The sequence below is a fragment of the Amblyraja radiata genome, chromosome 29 (assembly GCF_010909765.2).
Source record: "Amblyraja radiata isolate CabotCenter1 chromosome 29, sAmbRad1.1.pri, whole genome shotgun sequence".
In the NCBI taxonomy this organism is placed as follows: Eukaryota; Metazoa; Chordata; class Chondrichthyes; order Rajiformes; family Rajidae; genus Amblyraja; species Amblyraja radiata.
Window position 1 is genome coordinate 29,017,360 of NC_045984.1, and position 21,759 is coordinate 29,039,118.

Consider the following 21,759-nt stretch of genomic DNA (forward strand, 5'->3'; position numbering starts at 1 on the left):
AGGTTATGGGGAGAAGGCAGGAGAATTTGTTTGGAGGGAGAGATAGATCAGCCATGATTGAATGGCGGAGTAGACATGATGGTCCAACTCTGCTCCTATCACGTATGAGCACACCATGACTCTCATACAGCCAATCATACAATTGTTACCCCAAGGTGGTAGCATGATACATACCGTCAAAAACAATGTCATTTGGATCCACGGTGGGCAGCAGGTCCTTGAAAGGAATGTAGAGGTCACCAGCAGAACCAACACCGAGACATACCGTTGAGGCTTGAAACAAGGATCCATAGTAGTTTGCAACCTGTTTGTTGTTGTTATTGGGGAGCATAAGATATATTGAAAAAGGGGTGCAGAGACAAAAGATAAAATTGGAATTAAAACATCAAGCTCAAAGTAATATATTTTCATAAACATCTCTTTAACGCAAGATAACTCAGGCTTAGTATACTGAGATGCGTTCTATGAACTAATAATAGAATTTACATACAGTACAGCTACGTACAAACTTCCCGTGAGGGAGGGACACGTAGCAAAAAATAAATTAAAAAATAAAAATGTCCCTTATCCATATCTCACAATGAAATCAATGCTCCAAAGGAAACATGGTATTTCACACTAATAGTCCTAAACAAAGAATTGATGTGGTATAGGATTGTGGAGGAAATAGGCTCAGTACAATAATACTCTGTTAAACAATGCAACGTACAATATTTTAGCTTGCATTAACAAAAATAAAACAAGGCTATTAAAAAGAACTTGAAATAAATCTTAAGGAAAAAAAACAAAAAACATTGTTATTGGAGTCTGACACTTTCTTGTGTAAATGTGTAAGAAAGAACTGCAGAAGCTGGTTTAAATCGACGGTAGACACAAAATGCTGGAGTAACTCAGTTGGACAGGCAGCATCTCTGGAGAGGAGGAATGGGTGACGTTTCGGGTTGAGACCCTTCTTCAGAATCTTGACCCGAAACGTCACCCATTCCTTCTCTCCAGGGATGCTGCCTGTCCCCGCTGAGTTACTCCAGCATTTTGTGTCTACACTTGTCCAATTTCACTTTTCCCCCAAACATTTGACAAAATGTTTTTATAACATGATTTTCTAGAATGAGGTTTCTTAGGAATACCACTATCATGTTTTAGCAGATCCATCTGAAATTGTGAACAAATGATTGAGAATTGGTTATGTTTACAATGGCTGTTTCACATGGCAATATGGGAAAAGGTTCAGAATGTACTCAAGAACACTAATCTGCAAGATTAGCTTTTCAGGACATACAGCTTGTTTGAAACATGAAGACACAAAAGGTGTCTCTCAAATGTTCCTATCCTTTTAAATTCTATTTGAAGTCCTGGAAGAGCAATTCAGCAAGGTCAAGTGTTGCGAGACTAACCTTCTTTCCTGTTTTGGTCATCCAGTGAAGTCCCAACTGGTTGGCCAGAACTGCTGCAGTAACTGTGGTTCCATTATTGCCACCCCATCCAACTAGCATTACACCGAGTTTCGGCACCTTTCTCTCCGTGCGGAAGGTGAATTTGGTTGAACATGGCTTCACCTAATTAGAGCACAACACAAACACATTTTTTTTTAAAAACAAAGTCTAAAATCACAATTTACCTCAAGGGGAGTATTAGAGGCTTGTCAGGCCTTGATAATGGAGTTCTGAGTTAGCATTTACCCCTGCTGGAGATATGATCAACTCTATAAGGCACGAAGTTGATGTAGCAGCTAGGTGAACGCTTTCCCCATTACCTGCCTTAATAAGCAGGAATAAAAATATGGCCTTAGATGAAGATACATACAACACTAAGATGGCATCAAGAAATCCCAGGTAGTATTGTATTCAATCGGAACGAGGTAGGAGGGAAGCCCAGGCCAAGGTTACACACAGTAAAGAGCCGTTTATGAAACCAAGTAATGTTACTATAAAGTAGATCGAAAGGACAAAAAAGGAGCCATAAAATAACATCTCACGATTATGTGAAAATAATTATAATTTGCACACTTGAAGAGAGAGGAAGTGAAGAATCTAACAATCCCAAGTAAAATTACATACATTCACATCAGTGAAACCCACAAAAAAACTATCTGATCAAATTGAGTCCTTATCAAGCCCAACCAACATTACCCACATTTGACTTGCCAACAGAATCGCATAATACATCTCTAATAATGTGCATTCAACAGATGATTATTGAAATGTTCTTATTGAAGGCTCCCTCCTAATAATGCTTAAAACTAGAAATATTGCAAAAAATCTCACCCATCGCTACCAAAACATAGTCAGACACGATTTATGATCCTGTCACCTTAATGTTCGGGATCGAACGGCTACCTAGAAATGTCACAAGCAGCATTAACCACAACAGGACAGGTGCTTAATAAGTTAGAAGCAGCCAACTATAACAGGAAAATAGAACAACCATATTTGGTTGGCAGACCATTATGCAGAAGAAACCTGGTGTAAAAACATCCAAGGTGCTCCTCAAATGACTGTTCACGGCTGGTCATTTTCTGTTTTGAATGGGTCCAAAATTCAGATTACTGAAAGAATGGCTTGTATCTAATTGTAACCATATAACAATTACAGCACGGAAACAGGCCATCTCGACCCTTCTAGTCCGTGCCGAACACATAATCTCCCCATGTCCCATATACCTGCGCTCAGACCATAACCCTCCATTCCTTTCCCATCCATATAACTATCCAATTTATTTTTAAATGATAAAAACGAACCTGCCTCCACCACCTTCACTGGAAGCTCATTCCACACAGCTACCACTCTCTGAGTAAAGAAGTTCCCCCTCATGTTACCCCTAAACTTCAGTCCCTTAATTCTCAAGTCATGCCCCCTTGTTTGAATCTTCCCTACTCTCAGTGGGAAAAGCTTTTCCACGTCAACTCTGTCTATCCCTCTCATCATTTTAAAAACCTCTATCAAGTCCCCCCTTAACCTTCTGCGCTCCAAAGAATAAAGCCCTAACTTGTTCAACCTTTCTCTGTAACTTAGTTGCTGAAACCCAGGCAACATTCTAGTAAACCCAAGTAACCTTGTACAGAAGAAGCAGTGTTCATCTTTTAACGAATATAAAGGTAGCCACATTATGGTTTTACAAGATTGGCCAATATAATGGGAATTAATTTCATTTAAATTTATGTCTAGGAATAAACAAAAGATTTACTCTTGTATGGCATCTTTCATGATCTCATCCCACAGCGCATTATAACCAATGAAGTTCTTCAAATGTATCTGACAATGTAATAGTTAACACAACAAGTGCCCAACACACACAATAATGACCAGTTACATTTTTACAAAAGGGCAATTGTTGAGAGATAAATATTGACCTGGATACCAGGATAAATTTCCCTGCTCTTCTTCAAAACAGCGCCATGGGAACATTTTAATCCACCCGAGAGCTGAACAGATAGATATCATTGCTTTATCTCTTCAAGTTGGAAGGAATTAGCTTCTCGGAGGAAAGCAATTTACCGTGAAGGTCGGAGAGAAGCAGCAGCCAGCTAGCCAAGAGCAGTAGGTGAGTCAGAGGGAAAGAAGATTTAAAAATAGCACCAAAGACCCAGGTTCGAGTAATTTACAAATTAGCCCTAAAGTAGTTGATTAGGTAACAGATAAAGAAATGCAGCTGTAGCGGAGCGGCCTTGTTGAGGTGAAGTGCCTTGGTGAGTAAAGTGTGAGTCCTTCGCACAAGTCTTCGGCGAGGAGGCCGAGGCACTCGATTCGAAATTTGTGATTTTCTTGTCCACTGAAGAAATGGCAGGCAAGTTGGTACAGTGTGTTTCCTGCAGGATGTGGGAAGTCAGGGGCACTGCTGGTGCGCCTGGAAACTACACCTGCAGAAATTGTGTCCTGATGCAGCTCCTGAATAAACATGTTGGGGAACTGGAGCAGCAATTGGATGACCTCAGGGCCATCCGGGAAAATGAAAGTTTCCTGGACAAGACCTACAGTGAAGTTGTCACACCAAGGATGCAGGAAGAGCAAAAGTGGGTGACTGTGAGAAAGAGGAGTAAACGTGGAGTGCAGGAGGCCCGGTGGCTGTACCTACTGAAAACAGGAACACCCTCTTGGGAGAGGATGACACAACATGATTGAGTGGTAGCCAGGGCTGTGATTCCAACCCAGCTGAGGCTCAACAGGGAAGAGTAACGTCAGGCAGAGCCATAGTGGTGGTAGTCTCCATCGTCAGAGGTGCGGATAGGAGATTCTGCGGCAGCAGGCGGGACTCAAGGATGGTGTGTTGCCTCCCTGGTGCCGGGGTCCAGGATGTCTTGGAGCCGCTGCACAGCATCAAGAGTGAGGGGGAGCAGCTGGAGGTTGGTGTGCATGTTGGCACAAATGATATAGATCGGAAGAGGAAGGAGGTTCTGCAACAAGAATTTACAGAATTGGGCAGAAGAATGAAAAGCAGGACCTGCAGGGTAGTGATTCTCAGGATTGCTTCCAGTACCTCGTGCTAGTGAAGGTAAGAATAGGAAGATTGGGGAAATGAATGTGTGGCTGAGGAGTTGGTGGAGGGGGCAGGGATTCAGATTTCTGGATAAGGGACAGGTTGCACCTAAACTCGAGGGGGGCCAACATCCTGGCGGGAAGGTTTGCTAATGCTACACGGGGAGGTTTAAACTAGATTGGCAGGGTGTGGGATCTCATGTAGGACAGAGGCACGTGAGAGACTAGAAGTTGGTATGGAGGGTGGTGTGGGAAAAGTTAGTGGACAGAATAGGCAGGTGAAAGGCAAAGAGCGAGGAAGGAGGGTTAGTTTAAACCATGTATTTTAATACAAGGGGCCTGACGGGCAAGGCAGATGAGCTTAGGGCATGGATAGGTTTGAGCGACTGGGACGTTGTGGCCATGACTGAAACCTGGTTAAGGGAGGGGCAGGACTGGCAGCTCAATGTCCCGGGATACAGGAGCTTCAGGGGTGAGGGAAAAAGAGGGGGAGGGGGTTTGTATTGTTGGTTAAGGAGGATGTCACGGTTGTGTTCAGAGGTGACATTATGGACAGTTTGGCTTGTGAGGCTATATGGGTGGAGCTGAGAAACAGGAAAGTGACGATCACCTTGTTGGGGATGTACTACAGACCCCCGAATAGTCAACAGGAAAGAAGAAAAAAAAATGTCCTGGGAGATTGCAGACAGCTGCAGGTCAAATAAGGTTGTAGTAGCCCTAAGCCATTGTTGTAGTAGCATGGTTTTGTACGTGGGAGGTCGTGTTTCACAAATCTGATTGATTTTTTGAAGACGTGACCAAAATGGTTGATGAGATCAGAGCTGTAGATGTTGTATACATGGACTTCAGTCAAGGAGATGTTGTGTACATGGACTTCGACAAGGTTCCGCATGGTAGGCTGCTCTGTAAGGTTAGATCGCATGGGATCCAAGTAGAGATAGTTGAATGGTTAGCAAATTGGTTCCATGGAAGGAAGCAGAGGGTAATGGTGGAAGATTGCTTCTCAGACTGGATGCCTGTGACTAGTGGTGTGCCTTGGGGTTCGGTGCTGGGCCCGTTACTGTTTGTCATCCACATCAATGAGTTGGATGAGAATATACTGGGCAAGATTAGCAAATTTGCTGGTGATACAAAAGTTAGTGGTTTTGCAGATAGTGAAGATGGTTGTGAACGATTGTAGCAGGATCTGGATCGATTGGCCAGGTGAACGGAGGAATAGTTGATGGAATTTAATACAGAGAAGTGTGAGGTGTTGTATTTTGGGACATCAAACAATGGCAGGGCCTTCACAGTACATAGTAGGTCTCTGGGTAGTGTTGTAGAGCAGAGGGATCTAGGAGTACAGGTACATGGTTCCTTGAAGGTCGAGTCACAGGTAGATAAGGTGGTCAAAAAAGCTTTCAGAACTTTGACCTTCATCAGTCAAGAGTATTGATGATAGAAGTTGGGAGTTCATGTTGCAGTTATACAAGACATTGGTGAGACCGCATTTAGAATATTGTGTTCTGTTCTGGGCACCATGTTATAGGAAAGATATTGTCAAGCTTGAAAGGGTTCAGAAAAGATTTTCAAAGATGTTGCCAGGACTAGAGGGTGTGAGCTATAGGGAGAGGTTGAGTAGGCAGAGTCTCTATTCCATGGAGTGCAGGAGGATGAGGGGAGATCTTATAGAGATATACAAAATCATGAGAGGAATAGATTGGGTAGATGCACAGAGTCTTATGCCCATAGTATGGGAATAGTGGACCAGAGGACATAGGTTCAAGGTGAAGGGGAAAAGATTTAATAAGAATTTAGGAGGTCACTTTTTCATTCAAAGGGTGGTGGGGTGCATGGAACAAGCTGCCAGAGGAGGTAGTTGAGGCTGGGATTATCCCATTGTTTAAGAAACAGTTAGACAGGTACATGGATAGGACAGGTTTGGAGGGATATGGACCAGGCAAGTGGGACTGGTGTAGCTGGGACATTGTTGGCCGGTGTGGGCGAGTTGGGCCGAAGGGCCTGTTTCCACACTGTATCACTCTATGACTGTACATAACTTCAGTAGATCTGAAGTATTACACATATGCCCATTGATGCACTATATTTTAGTGTTCTGCATCAAACAAGCAAGTGATAATCATCAAAACCAAAATACATCCAAGAGGTCATTCCAAAGCAATTAATGACATGCTTACTGTGAATGAGAGAACCTCTATGATCTGTACATTCAGAAAACAAGCTGTTCTGAAGTAACGAGCAATTTCATGAATGTTATTCCGGTGTTGTACAAACAAAATAAACCAAAACATCCTTGGTACACTCTAAAGGATCAGTTAAAGATATTTAAACACATTTTTAACATAGAGGACTTGAATTTTCATTATAGTTTAATTATTGAACTAACCAGGCATTATATTGTTGATTTGCTGCAAGACTAAAGATCAAGTTTTGAAAATGTACAGACTGGTTAATGGCGAGGTAGCTTCCATCTGGGTGGATTGCAGAATGGGAAGGAGAACTTTTAAAACACTATGATCGACAAGTGATAGTTAATCTTATAGCTAGCTAGTCTTCATGGATGAAGAAGGCTGTAAATTGTGGGCCACGGGTATATAAATGAAGGTTGTTACTGCTGTGAAAGTGAAGTGGGAAAGGACCCAAATTGTAATGGTCCTGATCATCACAGCAATTAGTACTTCAAATAATTAGAAATTCATTTCTACTCTTTGATGTCAAATTTTCTCCTGAGGTAAGCAACATGCGTTGATGAACCAAGGCTGTAAGGAAACAGCTGGGAAGTTGGGTAACTTTCAAAGATCCAACATAGGCTCAATGGGCCAAATGGTCTCATCCTTTGCTTGGAGAATTCTGCTCCAAAACAGCATGCTGTAAATTCAAATCTCCAACAGAGGAAGGTTTAACACCTTCACCCAGCAACACACTGGTTTTCCATTATTTCTTCCACTTGAGATCACACTGAAAAAGAAAAGTGTATCTGATCCTCAAACTAGTATCAGCATTGTCAGTCATAAAAACAAACAGACAATAGGCACATCACATTCTTAGTATTGTTTTAGTTTTAAGATGTCATTTTCAAATTGGTATCCAGTTCGAAACAAAATATTGTAAAGTAAACCCTTGTTATAACAGGCCATGGGGGTGGGGGGGGCATCCGTTATTGCCGTCCGTGCTGAGTTATTCAAGCACTTTGTGTAATTTTACCTTAAAACTAGGCGCCAACGCCTCTCGTTTGCACCAGCGAGTCTTTCGTCACCAGTTTAACAAGGCTCAAGTTGTAAACCCCAGCAGGACTAGCTTTCTTCAGGCTGCCACTACTGTCACTGTGGGGCTCCCTTCACTCTCACCCATCACTTTGTCTGCTCCCCCGTAGTCATTGTCGGGGAGGGGGGAAGAAGCCGAGGGGACAAGGCATGGGAAGGAGGCGGCAGTGGAAGAGCAAGCAACAGAGTGGACAAAACTACAGGAAAAGGAGGAGATGGAAGAGGGAACAAAGAGGCGAAGTGGACAAAGTGATGGCCAACAGAAAGAGGCTATAGCTGGCAACAGGGGAGGGAGGCTGGTGTCGGCAGATCCCTCCACTGTACTGGAAATCCATTATAACAAGGGTTTGCTGTTTTAACATATGGCACCCCATCCCTTATCCAGTCAATGGGTAACTTTTCCATCCGTATATATACACATATAGTCAAGATAAATATTACTTTGCTAAATATGCACAAACACCTTCTACCGTGTATCAGCCTTTGCCCTAATCTTGACAGGAAGTAGTTCAAGAAGTGCCATAGGTTTTTAGTGTTTTGTCCAAGTGATCATTATTAATGTGAAAACTCAGTAAGAAGCAGTCTGGATATTCATTCGAGAGAACATTTTCATCCAGCATCCAGTACAAGTAATTGGGGGCAGGGAAAAAGGAGGAAATTTAAAAAAAAAGAATCAACAGAAACTCCAACCAATTTTCTTTCCCTCCGATCTAAAAAAAGTCGCAGTTGAGCTGCTGCCTCACAGCTCAAGTGACCTGGTGCTTGTTCCTGACTTCGGCTGCTGAATGTTTGGAGTTTGCAAACCTCTTGCCATTACATGGAATTTTCAGTTTCATCCCATACCAAGATGTGATATTTGGCATGTTAATTGGCTATGGTAAATTATCGCTGATGAAGCGGAATAATATGAGCGAGAATGAATTGGCAGGATATGGATGGGATTATTCAGAGAGGGAATATACTCATTGAATCAAATGCTCTTTGTATGTCGTGAAGAAACCATGTGAAGAGCCAAAATGCTCCAATCACAAGACTAATTATACATTTGTAACCCAAATTCATTCTTCAAAAAGAAAATTGCTTCATTGATTATTTTCCAAAAATAATTTGAAAAATATCTTCAACTAGCCACTCCTACCTTAGTCTCTCACCACTCCTTCCAATCGTTGCTGTTTGTTTATCCAGCAAAACCAATTCCAATACCAAAAGCATTAGAATTAATAGGTCTGAAGAAGGGTTTCGGCCCGAAACGTCACCTATTTCCTTCGCTCCATAGATGCTGCTGCACCCACTGAGTTTCTCCAGCATTTTTGTGTACCTTAGAATTAATAGATTGGTTTTTTTCCAGCAAGATATGACCGGTAGGTTAAAAAAAAAAAGCCCCCATTAGGGTGCTTGGAATGGGAAGGCAAATACAACACATAAATCCCCAACTCTTGAGTGAGCTGAAGTGGTTTCCTTTTGGGTCAAGGAATGAGTCAAAAGAGAAAAAAAGAGAACATTTTTACAAAAACGAAAAGTATGAAATATGATCTTTGAATAAAAAAACTGACGCAATAATTTATTATTTTATCATAGATTCCTTCAGACCCACATCTTATACATATCTATTGCAGCTAGACTTGTGTACACAATGGAATGTAGCTCTAAAAAAACTCCAGAAATGAGTCCTGCTCAGGATGGGAATCTGGTCTAACTCCAGCAACTTGTTATTAATCAAATCTTGTGTAAACATAGTCTAAGATGGCACCACAATACTCACCTTGTTGACAATCCATTTGACCAGCAACTACAGTCAGAAACAGATGCCTTACCTTAATTGATCCATTCTCTTCGTGGACTTGTGTGGTCTGATAGGGATACTCTGCCTCAATGTAATCTTTGGTGTAAGTCACATCTGGGCTGTCAACGATAAACTTTTCCGCCATCCTCAATTGGAAATGTTCCTTTAAAAGGAATTTGCAAGTCAAAGATGGTTTGGCAAAAACAAAATAACGAAAAATAATTTAACAGCAACCATTTTATCAACTCAAAGTTAAAGCTGGAACCTGATCATTTAAAAAAATAATTATTACAAACATCTCTAAAAAAGTACAGCAACCACTTTCATGCTAAACAGGAAGCCAGGTAGTGGTGTCCTGTCACGAAGAGTAGAAACCCCCCAGATTTACATTAAATGAACGAGCCCCAAGTTCATGCGAGCATGCAAGTCCCTGATATTAGCCATTGCTGATGAAAAGCTCCAGATTTAGAGCTTAAAAGGAGATTACTCCTACAGGAAGCAACTGGCTAGAAGTAATGCGAGCAAGTCATCAACCTACCGTCTGGGGAAAAAAGCCTTAGGGTTTTCCTGCAAGACTTGGAAATAAATAAATAAATAAAATGTTTTCCAGACCTGCCATTTTCCTCATGATCAGTTCAGACCATAGATCATTTTTTCTGCGCTTTCATTCCTGGAGGTATGTCTCCACACCAGGCACTTTTTAAAAATCAGATTTAATTTTAGACACAAGGAACTGCTGATGCTGGTTTATAAAATAAACAAAGTGCTGGAGAAGCTCAGCAGGTCACACAAAGAGGTCACCCAACCCAAAACCTCACCTATTCATGTCCTCTAGAGAAGCTGCCTGACGCACTGAGTTATTCCTGCATTTTGTCTTCCCCCCCCCCCCCCCAGATTTAATTTAATAACTATGCAATGAGAAACCCATTCTAAAATATTGGCTCGGCACAGACTACCAACCTGCTGATCCTAGAAGCTGCATGAAAGGATGGCGGAAGTAGCCCCTATTTTTTTCCAAAGGGAATGTGATAACTACCAAATATAGTTTCTATGGCTACAAGGAATGCATCAAGGACCAGGATTGAGAGGATCCCTCTCTAAATGGCAGAAGAGGGTAAATAGATTACACAACCTCCTTTGCCACAACAATCCCATGCTTAAAAATGTTGTTCATTTCTTATTTCTTGTGGTTTGTATTTAAAAGTATTTCTGATCTGCAAGGAGAATAGTGATAAAAAGCCAAAATTGTAAAGCTATAAAGAAGGCACCAATAATGATCCTTATGTAATTTATGGAAATGCACTACAATAGTTTAAGAGATTATCTAGTTTTTCCTCTATTATTCTGCATTTCGTTATTCCGGATTTCTGTGGGCTAGTAACCAATCAAGTGATTTATATATTAATTACCAGTTCTTTAGTTATATCTCACATAAAATCTTTGCTCAAATGTGTAGTTACCCAAAGAACCAAGAAATTGACATGGTGCTCATCTTACCAACCTTCACGTGGTTTGACTAATGCTATCAACCAGGTCAAATAAGATCAAATAGAATAAGTTGTCCTACAACTTTAGGCTGTGCACGCCATACGCAAGAAGAAGATCATGCAAACTACATGACTACTTTTAAATTGATGGTGCTATATCCATCCATGAGTTAATGGGTAAATAGTCCCGACCAATACCAAACATTTGGGGAAGAAGCAAAACTCTTTATAGAAATTACTGCAATCATTTAACCGTATGTTAACATTCTACTGCTAATACATCTTTGCTAATTCCTTTATTCCCTTGATGTTTTGAAAGCTCCAATTCTAGCACTCGAGGAAAAAAAGATGTTTTTATTGAAACTGAGCAAATTTTGTTTCCACTGTAGACCATCCCAGTCAAAGATCATTATAAGATTCCGAACTAAGCGATCAAAACATTGGGGGTATTCACAAAATAACACTGGGAGCATTCAGTCAAAGATCATTATAAGATTCCGAACTAAGTGATCAAAACATTGGGAGAATTCACAGCATTTCAGATCTCCAATTGTTGTAAAGCAAAGCTAATAGATTGTTTGGTGTACAAACTGTGGCAGTGTTTTTAAATTGATGGTGCTATATCCATCCACGAGTTAATGGGTAAATAGTCCCGACCAATACCAAACATTTGGGGAAGAAGCAAAACTCTTTATAAAAATTACTGCAATCATTTAACCGTATGTTAACATTCTACTGCTAATACATCTTTGCTAATTCCTTTATTCCCTTGATGTTTTGAAAGCTCCAATTCAAGCACTCGAGGAAAAAAAGACGTTTTTATTGAAACTCTGAGCAATTAACAAAGTGTTGGAGAATGGAGACACAAGTAACTGTGCACAAAATCATGAAAGGAATAGATCAGGTAACGGCATTTGTGCAAGTGACGAGGGAAATAGAGAACCAGAAGACTGTTTAAGGTGAGGGGGGGGGGGAAGAAAGATAATAGGAACCCGAGGGATAACTTTATTTTACACATAGGGTGTATGGAACGAGCTGCCAATACAGGTAGTTGAGGCAAGGACTACTGCAATGTTTAAGAAACATTTAGACAGGGCCATAGATAGGACAGGTTTAAAAGGATATGGGCCAAACGCAGGAAGGTGGGATTAGTGAAGAGCCAAAGGGGTTGTTTTTCACGTTGTCCGACTCTTATACCTGCAGATACTGGTTTACATAACAAAAAAAGGATACAAAGCACTGGAACAGCTCAGCATGTTGCACAGCATGTGTGGAGGAGATTGGGACAGATGACCTTTGGGGTCAGGACCCTTCCTTCTCTATCCATGTTGAGTCCCTTTCCTATCCATGTAGCAGATAGTCTATTTTCAATGTTATTATGTTTCCTTGAAATTTATTTAGTCAGAGGGTGGTGAATCTGTGGAATTGATCGCCACAAAAGGTTGTGGAGACCGTCAATGATTTTCAAGGCAGAGATAGATAGATTCTTGATTAGTACAGGTGTTAGGGATTATGCAGAGAAGGCAGGGGAATGGGATTGAGAGGGATCGTATTGATTGAACGTGTGAGAAGGAACTGCAGATGCTGGTTTAAACCAAAGGTAGACACAAAAAGCTGGAGTAACCCAGGCAGCATCACTGGAGAGAAGGAATGGGTGACGTTTTGAGTCGAGACCTTTCTTCAGACTAGATAGGGATAAGGGAAACGAGAGATATAGACGATAATGTAGAGAGATAAAAGAACAATGAATTAAAGATATGCAGAACATTAACGACGAATGAGGAAACGGGCCATTGTTAGTTGTTTGTTAAGTGAAAACGACGTGAGGGATCGAGATAGGGGATACCTGGTGAGAGAAATCAAATGAGATGCCGTTCCTCCAATTTGCGTTTAGCCTCACTCGGACAATGGAGGAGACCGATGACAGAAATGTCTGTGTGGGAATGGGGGAAGCAGAATTAAAGTGTTTAGCAACCGGCGGATCAGGCTGGATGGCTAGCATTGGTTGAATGGCGGAGTAGACTCGATGGTCCGAGTGGCCTAATTCTGCTCCGGTTCGCCTCGTGCGGGGGGCGGGCGGCCGAGGAACGGCCAGAGCTCGAGCCTCCCGCCCAAACCCCCCCGCGCGGCCGCCCCTCGCGCCCAAACCCCAACTGCCGCCCCTCGCCCCCAAACCCCAACTGCCGCCCCTCGCCCCCAACTGCCGCCCCTCGCCCCCCGCGCGGCCGCCCCTCGCGCCCAACCCCCAAACCCCCCGCGCGGCCGCCCCTCGCGCCCAACCCCCAAACCCCCCGCGCGGCCGCCCCTCGCGCCCAAACCCCAACTGCCGCCCCTCGCCCCCAAACCCCCGCGGCCGAGGCGAACACACTCGGCGGCCCGGGCCGGCAGCGTCGGACAATGGACACGATCGGGAACCATCTTCGTCGACGATGAGGGGGGGGAGGGGATGTCCGCCTGACAAAGAGCCAGGGCCTGGAGATCCTCTCATGATCAGCCCCGCTGAAGAAAACCCTCCATCCCGCCCGCCCGCCCGCCTCGGAGCCCGACGTTACCGGTTCTCTCAGGTTGGTTGTGGATGATTGCTGGATGCTGGATGCTGTTGCCCGGTGGATTTTGCTGGATGCTGGATGCTGTTGCCCGGTGGATTGTGGATCGGCCTTTGTTCTTTCTTAGAGAGAGAGAGAGGAAAAAGAGAAGAGAATAATATATCGGCGATTGGTCGTCTGCGTGTTTAAGCTCCAACACCGCTGAGCGCGCCTAGCGGCTTCCTTAATATAGAGTCGGGCTGCAATTCCATGCGAGGGCGGAGACTTGAGATTACCCACTTAAAGTGCCACTGACCTCTCCCTTTTTCAGCCAGCCAAGCAAATAACAAACCCAATCGCAACTGCAGTTTGCAAAGGAGGTTACGTGTCAACCGAGGATAAACAATCTTGCTTTAAAGAGCCGGGCAGAGTTAGTTGTATTTTTCCAAGCCCATCCTCTGTGCCTGTAATTTGATCGATGAAAACTTCTTCTGTTTTGTCTGATTGGTGTTACGTGTACCACTGCAGACAATGCAAAGACTCATGCGACTTCAAAGGAAAACCCAGAACATTCTGGAAAAACTGTAATTTTCCATGACCAGATTCAATGTGTGAGCAATGCAAATGCATTTGCAACACCTTTACACATATATTGAGCAATAACACCTTGCACTTAATGGTGTTTAGCATCATTGCAAATGGTCAGTCTACATCTAATTTTAGAAGTTTAAAAAAAAAACACTATTGGAATGTTATAGTTAGGGGTGCCAAGGTATTCAATATATACATTTGATCGGTTTTAAAATTATTTGAAAATGTGTCTGACCTATTTTGGCGATCAGGTGAGTAAATATACTGGTTAGAATTAGGATTAAAGATAGTTTATTAATTGGGATTGTGGATCACTATTAGGGGATGGAGTTAGGGTTAGGTTTGAAGTTGTGATTGTGCTGGAGAGGGTGCAGAAGAGATTCACCAGGATGTTGCTTGGATTGGAGAACTTTAGTTAAAAGGGGAGATTGAATGGGCTGGGTTTGCTTTCCCTTGGAGCGAGGGAGCCGAGGGGTGACTTGATAAGAGGCATGTAAAATTATGAGAGGCGCAGAACCTTTTTAGAGTCATAGTCGTACAGCATGGACTCCGGATTTTGGCTCAACTCGTCCATGCCAACCAAGATGCCCCATCTAAACTAGTCGCAATTGCCTGCATTTAATCCATATCTCTCTAAACCTTTCCTGTCCATGTACCTATCCAAGTGTCTTTTCAATGTTGTTAATTTTCCATAGTAGAGGTTTCAATTACAAGAGAGCATATGTTTAAGGTTAGAGAGAGGAGTTTTAAAGGTGATCTGAGAGGAAAGGTTTTCACACCGAGAAACTTGTAATAGGGACTGTTAATGTTAACCATAAGCATCACCATTGTTAGTGTATATATCACCTATATTATCTATATAGGTAATCTATATAGATTGTTAGTGTATATATCACCTATATAGTGTATATATCACCTATATTATCATTCAGCATGGTTGCCCAGATGACACAATTGATGTCAGTGATGTCTAAGAGAGGGGGATATAATCCAACCACACCCGAGCAGTCTGGAGGAGTGTAAATAGAGGAAAAAATAGGGCAGTAGAGAGAGAAAAAGACATGTTGGAACTGATACACAGCATTTAGAATCATACAGTGTGGAAACAGGCCCTTTGGCCGAACTTGCCCACACCGACCAACAACCTCAGACTGTGCAAAGCATCCCATTGGGATGTATCACAACTTGGTTTGGCAACAACTCTGCCCAAGACCGCAAGAAATTGCAGAGAGTTGTGGATACAGCCCAGTCCATCACACAAACCAATCTTCCCCCCCTTGACTCAATCTACACTTCACGCTGGCTCAGAAAAAGGATCCAGCATAATCTAAGATCATTTTCACCTTGATCATTCCCTCTTCTCTCCTCACCCATCAGGCAGAAGATACAAAAGCTTGAAAGTACGTACCAACGGATTCAGGAACAGCTTCTTCCCACTGTTATCAGACTACTGTATGGTCATCCCATATAATAGAGCGTAGTAAAGGATTGGGAAGCATTTAAAGGTCAGCAAAAAATAACTAAGAGATTAATTAAGACGGGGAAAATAGACTATGAAAGGAATTTAGCAAACAACATAAAAACTAATAGTAAGAGTTTTTATAGCTATATAAAAAGAAAAAGGGTGGCTAAGGTGAACGTTGGTCCATTGGAGGGTGAGACTGGAGAGTTGTTGGTGGGGAACATGGAAATGGCAAAGGCATTAAACGAGTATTTTGTATCAGTCTTCACCATAGAAGACACAAAAAATATTCCAACGTTGGATAAACAGGGGGCGGTAGGAATGGAGGAGCTAAATACTATTAAGATCACCAAGGAGGTGGTATTAGGGAAATTAATGAGACTGAAGGAGGATAAATCCCCTGGGCCTGATGGATTACATCCAAGGGTCTTGAGGGAGATAGCGGTGGGGATTGTGGATGCATTGGTGATAATTTTCCAAAACTCCCTGGAGGCAGGAACGGTCCCAGTGGATTGGAAAATGGCCAATGTAACACCTATATTTAAAAAAGGAAGTAAACAGAAAGCGGGTAACTATAGACCGGTTAGTCTAACATCGGTGGTGGGTAAAATGTTAGAGACAATTATTAAAGAAACACTAACGGGGCACTTGGATAAACATGACTTCATCGGACAGAACCAGCATGGTTTTGTGAAGGGGAAGTCCTGTTTAACGAATTTGCTCGAATTCTTTGAGGAAGTAACAACCCGGGTGGATAAAGGGGAACCGGTGGATGTGGTATACTTGGACTTCCAAAAGGCTTTTGACAAGGTGCCACATAAGAGACTATTGCTAAAAATAAAAAATTATGGAATTGGGGGTAATATATTAGCATGGGTAGAGGATTGGCTAACAAATAGGAAGCAGAGAGTGGGGATAAATGGTTCATACTCGGGATGGCAACCGGTAACTAGCGGGGTTCCGCAAGGGTCGGTGCTGGGACCCCAGTTGTTCACAATTTATATAAATGATTTGGAGGAGGGAACCAAGTGTAATATATCAAAATTTGCGGACGATACAAAAATGGGAGGAAAAGTAGGGGATGAGGAGGATAGGAAGAGTCTGCAAAAGGATATAGATAAGCTAGGTGAGTGGGCAACAACTTGGCAGATGAAGTTTAATACTAATAAATGTGAAGTCATTCACTTTGGGAAAAAAAATGATAGGGCAAGTTATTTTCTAAATGAGGAGGAGCTGCGTTGTAATGCAACGCAAAGGGATCTAGGGGTATTAGTACATGAATCACTAAAAGTTAGTATGCAGGTGCAGCAAGCAATCAGGAAGGCCAATGGAGTTTTGGCCTTTATTGCTAGGGGGATTGAGTATAAAAACACGGAGGTCTTGCTGCAGCTGTACACAGTATTAGTGAGACCACATTTGGAATACTGTGTACAGTTCTGGGGTCCATACTTAAGAAAGGATGTACTAGCCCTGGAGGCAGTGCAGCGAAGGTTTACAAGATTAATTCCTGCAATGAGGGGATTGACATATGAGGAAAGGTTAAGTAGGCTGGAACTCTACTCTTTGGAGTTTAGAAGAATGAGAGGCGATCTCATTGAAACATATAAGATCGTGAGGGGCCTTGATCGGGTGGATGCACCGAGGATGTTCCCAATGATCGGGGAAACTAGAACTAGGGGACATAGTTGCAGAATAAGGGGGGGCTCTTTTAAAACTGAGATGAGGAAGAACTTCTTCACCCAGAGGGTGGTTAATTTATGGAATTCACTGCCCCAGGGAGCAGTGGAAGCAGAAACTTTAAATATATTTAAGACTAAAATAGATGGTTTTTTAGCTGCCAAGGGGATAAGGGGCTACGGGGAGAGGGCAGGGATATGGACCTAGGTATGGTTAGTATAGTAAGACCTGAGTGATCTCCTGGACAAGTGTCGATCGCCTAGATTGGGGTCGGAGAGGAATTTCCCGGATTTTTTTCCCGAATTGGACCTGGGTTTTTATCCGTTTTTTTGCCTCCCCCAGGAGATCACGAGGTTTTTGGGGTGGAGAGGGGTGATAGCGGTATAAAGGGGAGGGTAGTGTCTTGTGTTCTGTGTCTTGTGTCTACTGTTTGTGGGTAAGTGTGTCTGTTTAGTGTTCAGCCATGAGCGAATGGCGGTGCGGGCTCGACGGACCTGGTGGTCTACTCTCGCACCTACTTTCTATGTTTCTATGTTTCTATGTCCCAAACTTCCTCACTATTAACCTTGCACTTTTTGTTAATCTGCACTTTACTACTGTAACACTATAATGCTGTAACAGTATACTCTGGTAATTCTCTATTTGCACTACCTGTTGTACTTGTGTATGGCTTTATTGTACTCATATATAGTATGATTTGACTGGATAGTATGGAAACAAGGCTCTTCGTTCAATCTCGGCACATGTGCCAATAATAATCCAATACCAAAACTGTGGCATGGACACAGTGGACTGAAGAGCTTGCTGTACAATTTTATAACCATTCTGTCCATTTCTGGGTCTCACACTGTATAGAAAAAGTTAAGATCTTAGAAAGGACACAGAAAAGATTTACTGGATTCAAGCAGCCATTTAGCACAGAAACAAGCTCTTTGGCCTAATGCCGACCAAGGTGCCCATCTATACTATTTGCCAGTGTTTGCCCCATATCTCTGTAAACCTTTCTTATCTATTTAAATGTCCCTTACATGTTCTGGTTGTATCTGCCTCAACAACTTTCTCTGACAGTTCGTTTCCTATATGTATCATCCTTAGTGTGAAAAAGTTACCACTCAGATTCCTATTAAATCTTTGTCCTCTAGTTCTAGATTCCCCAACCCTGGGGGGGAAAAAACTATGCACCTAATGATTTTACACTCCTCTATAAGATTATACCTCTGTCTCTTGCATTCCAAAATATATATATTCCTAGCCTGCCTACCTCTCCCCACTACTTCATCCCTTAAATCCTGGATACATCCCCCAAATTTTATTTTCTGCACTCTTTCCGGCTTAATGACATGTTTCCTACAGCTGGGTGACTAAAACCAAGATATATTTATGTGAGAAACCAGAGTATCTGTAATTGTATTCATTTACAGATGATTAAAAGAAGAATTGAAAGGGGTATTTGGAATTACTATGGGTATGTTCGAATAAATAATGGAAACTGTTTCCTCTAATAGTAATGAAAGTACACATTTAAGATAATTATCAAAAACAATCTAGGTTGAGATAAGGAGAAGCATTTGATACAGCTGTTATTACGATCTTAATCCATTGCCCGATGGGAGATTAATCAGTAATTTTTAAAATATATATGAAAGGCAAAATATTGCAGGACTAATGGGAATCGGTGACACTAATTGAAGAACTCATCTGACACGGGTGTCTTTGCTAAATGGCCTTCTCTTTTGTATGTTTTTTAAAATTCTAATTCAGTACCGGTACTTTAAATCGAATGTTTGTTTTCATCATTGTGATGAAATATCCAACTTGAAACATTGATTCTGTTTTGCATGCTATGCTTTTTCCCCCCCAGCATTTTCTGTTTATAATTTTACTTTTGTGATCAGTTTTATTTGTTCTAGGAATGTGAATGACGTACAGCACAATATTTGACGCCCAGCCTGACTGTCTAATGAGCGTAAGGTATCAACTAATAGTGTAGGACTGACATCACATGAAAACGAGGCCAATTCTAGGTAGAAAGTTCTAGTAGTTTTCATGTCTTTTTTGACATTAACCCAGAAATTACTAGAATTTCTGAAATTGGTTTCATAATCTACAATGTTGAACTTTGTATCTATGGATTGATATTAAAATATTATTTGCATTGCCAAACTGTTTGTCACATATAACCTAACACACAGGCTAATCTATTAAAGAGGGAGAAATAGCAAGGCCACTTTTCAGGGCATTCCCCTTCATTATCTATAGATCATGAAAGTCTCAAGGGGAGATTTGGCTTGGGGTCCAAAGTTGTTTTCCAGGATAGAGATTGGTGTATTCACACACACCCTTTTATGCAGCTGAACCTTGTAAAACAACTGAGCCCAATCGGGTGAGGTGTCTGAGTAAATACCCGATGTGCTTTACTCATCTGAAATGTAGAGGGAACTCATCCTAACTTTGTGAATGTAGTCTGAAGAAGGGTCTCGGCCCAAAACATCACCCATTCCTTCTCGCCAAAGATGCTGCCTGTCCCGTTGAGTTACTCCAGCATTTTGTGTCTATCTTCAGTGTAAACCAGCATCTGCAGCTCCTTCCTACATATTGTGAATGTACTGGATGTGTATGAAGGAAGTGTTGGTTTAAATAAGATAGACAGGTATTGCAACTATCCCTATACCTCCTCTCTCGACTCTGTCCAGGGACCCCGGCAGTCCTTTCAGGTTAGGCAGAGATTCAATTACACCTCCTCCAACCTCATCTACTGTATCCATTGTTCAAGATGTGGACTCTTATACATCGGCGAGACCAAACAGACTGGGCGATCGTTTTGCTGAACACCTTCGCTCAGTCCGCCTGGACATACCTGGTCTCCTTGTTGCTAAACACTTTAATTCTCCTTCCCATTCCCACACTGACCTTTCTGTCCTAGGCCTCCTCCATTGTTAGAGTGCGGCTAAATGCAAATTGGAGGAGCAGCATCTCATATTTCACTTGGGCAGCTTACAACCCAGTGGTATTAATATTGATTTCTCTAATTTTAAGTAACCCCGACATTCCTTCTCTCTCCATCTCTCCTCCACCCAAGTCGCACCGGCTTCTCGTTTTTACCCAACAAACAGCAAACAATGGTCTGTTTCCTTTATCATCATTACTTTTTTGCATATCTTTAATTCATTGTTCTATACCTCTCGACAGCATTGTCTATATCTCTAATTTCCCTTTCCCGTGACTTTCAGTCCGAAGAAAGGTCTCGACCCAAAACATCACCCATTCCTTCTCTCCAGATATGCTGCCTGTCCCGCTGAGTTCCTCCAGCTTATAGTGTCGTATCTTTTGTGAATGTACTCATTGTTTAAATCTTCACTTCTGTTCACAAACTGCAAGCCCTGATGCTTGGTATTCATAGATAGGCAGGAAATGACAAACTTAGTTTAATGAAGTTAAATGAAGATTTACAGTAGATATTTTCTGTGTGTTCCTGCTTGTACCAATTGACGTACGGGTTACAGTTGTTGGAGTTAGTACATATTTTTTAATTCACTTAGAAATATGTGATATCATGCAAATAGTCTATGTGCATATGTGGGGAACAGTGTTATCTCTTCCAAGTAAGTTGATTGGGCGAAATTCTCAGGGAGTATTCTGTGGAGACTGCACTCAATGAACTTTCTCAGTCTAAGTTTAGCTGTAAACATCCATTCCATTCTTTTCACACAAAGGACCTTCACATCGTTATTTTCGCCTTATCTGTTAAAAAAAAATAAAAATTCTCAGTCATTTTGCTCTCTACTAAGTCAGAAGACTGTGAGTTCAAGTTTCACATAGGTCCCAAACACATAATACAGGTTGGCACTGCATTGACATATTGAGTGTCCATGTCACAAGGGCATTAAGCAGGGAGTGATAACTATAGGAAGTGCATTTTCCCGATGTTGGGGGAGTCCAGAACCATTGTTGTGAGGGAGAAATGCACAATAGGAAGGACACTATTGAGGGAAAATTGTACTGTTGGAGTGGCAGTATACAGAGAGCTAGTCTGCCAGCATTTATCACCACTAAGACAAATACTCAGGCACATGGGAATATCACCAATGCCAGCACATCTCATAATTTCTTTTTAATAAGAAACTAAAATATTGAAATATTAAGACAACACAGATGATTGAAGTGATGAGAAAAGTTACATGCACCTGAAACTAGCTGCATTTATGGCAGGTTGGTGGAACAAAGTAATATTTTCAATTCATTTTCAGGGATCTGGACATTTTCAGCAAGGCTGGCATTTATTGCAAATCCCAAATTATCCTGAACATTCTTGAACTACTGAACTACTGTAGTTCTTCCAGTGAAGGTACTCCCACACCACTGTTTGATAGGGTGTTCCAAGATTTAGACGTACAAACAATGAAGGACCAATAATCAAATTAAGATTATATATTTTTAAAAGACACAAAGTACTGGAGTAACTCAGCAGGTCAGGCAGCATCTCTAGAGAACATGGACAG

The 21,759-nt window shown here is 41.9% G+C and overlaps 1 protein-coding gene across 7 annotated transcripts in view; it reads right to left on the reverse strand.

Annotated features, from left to right (window-relative positions):
- The window catches only part of isyna1 (inositol-3-phosphate synthase 1), a 26,989-nt gene extending 7,115 nt beyond the window's left edge, over nucleotides 1–19,874 (reverse strand). The window contains exons 1-5 of one of the 7 annotated variants that reach the window (XM_033047065.1): nucleotides 19,868–19,874; nucleotides 13,558–13,601; nucleotides 9,550–9,681; nucleotides 1,395–1,556; nucleotides 175–304 (exon numbers count right to left, since the gene is read on the reverse strand). In XM_033047065.1, coding sequence (XP_032902956.1) covers nucleotides 175–304; nucleotides 1,395–1,556; nucleotides 9,550–9,663 — 406 coding nt within the window. In that variant the 5' untranslated portion in view covers nucleotides 9,664–9,681; nucleotides 13,558–13,601; nucleotides 19,868–19,874. Of the gene's footprint in view, nucleotides 1–174; nucleotides 305–1,394; nucleotides 1,557–2,264; nucleotides 2,337–9,549; nucleotides 9,682–10,056; nucleotides 10,079–10,130; nucleotides 10,215–12,851; nucleotides 13,122–13,557; nucleotides 13,602–13,638; nucleotides 13,775–19,867 lie in introns of those variants that run through there. The other 6 variants (XM_033047064.1, XM_033047069.1, XM_033047068.1 and 3 more) reach the window with 6 other exon arrangements.
- Between the last annotated feature and the right edge of the window lie 1,885 nt (nucleotides 19,875–21,759).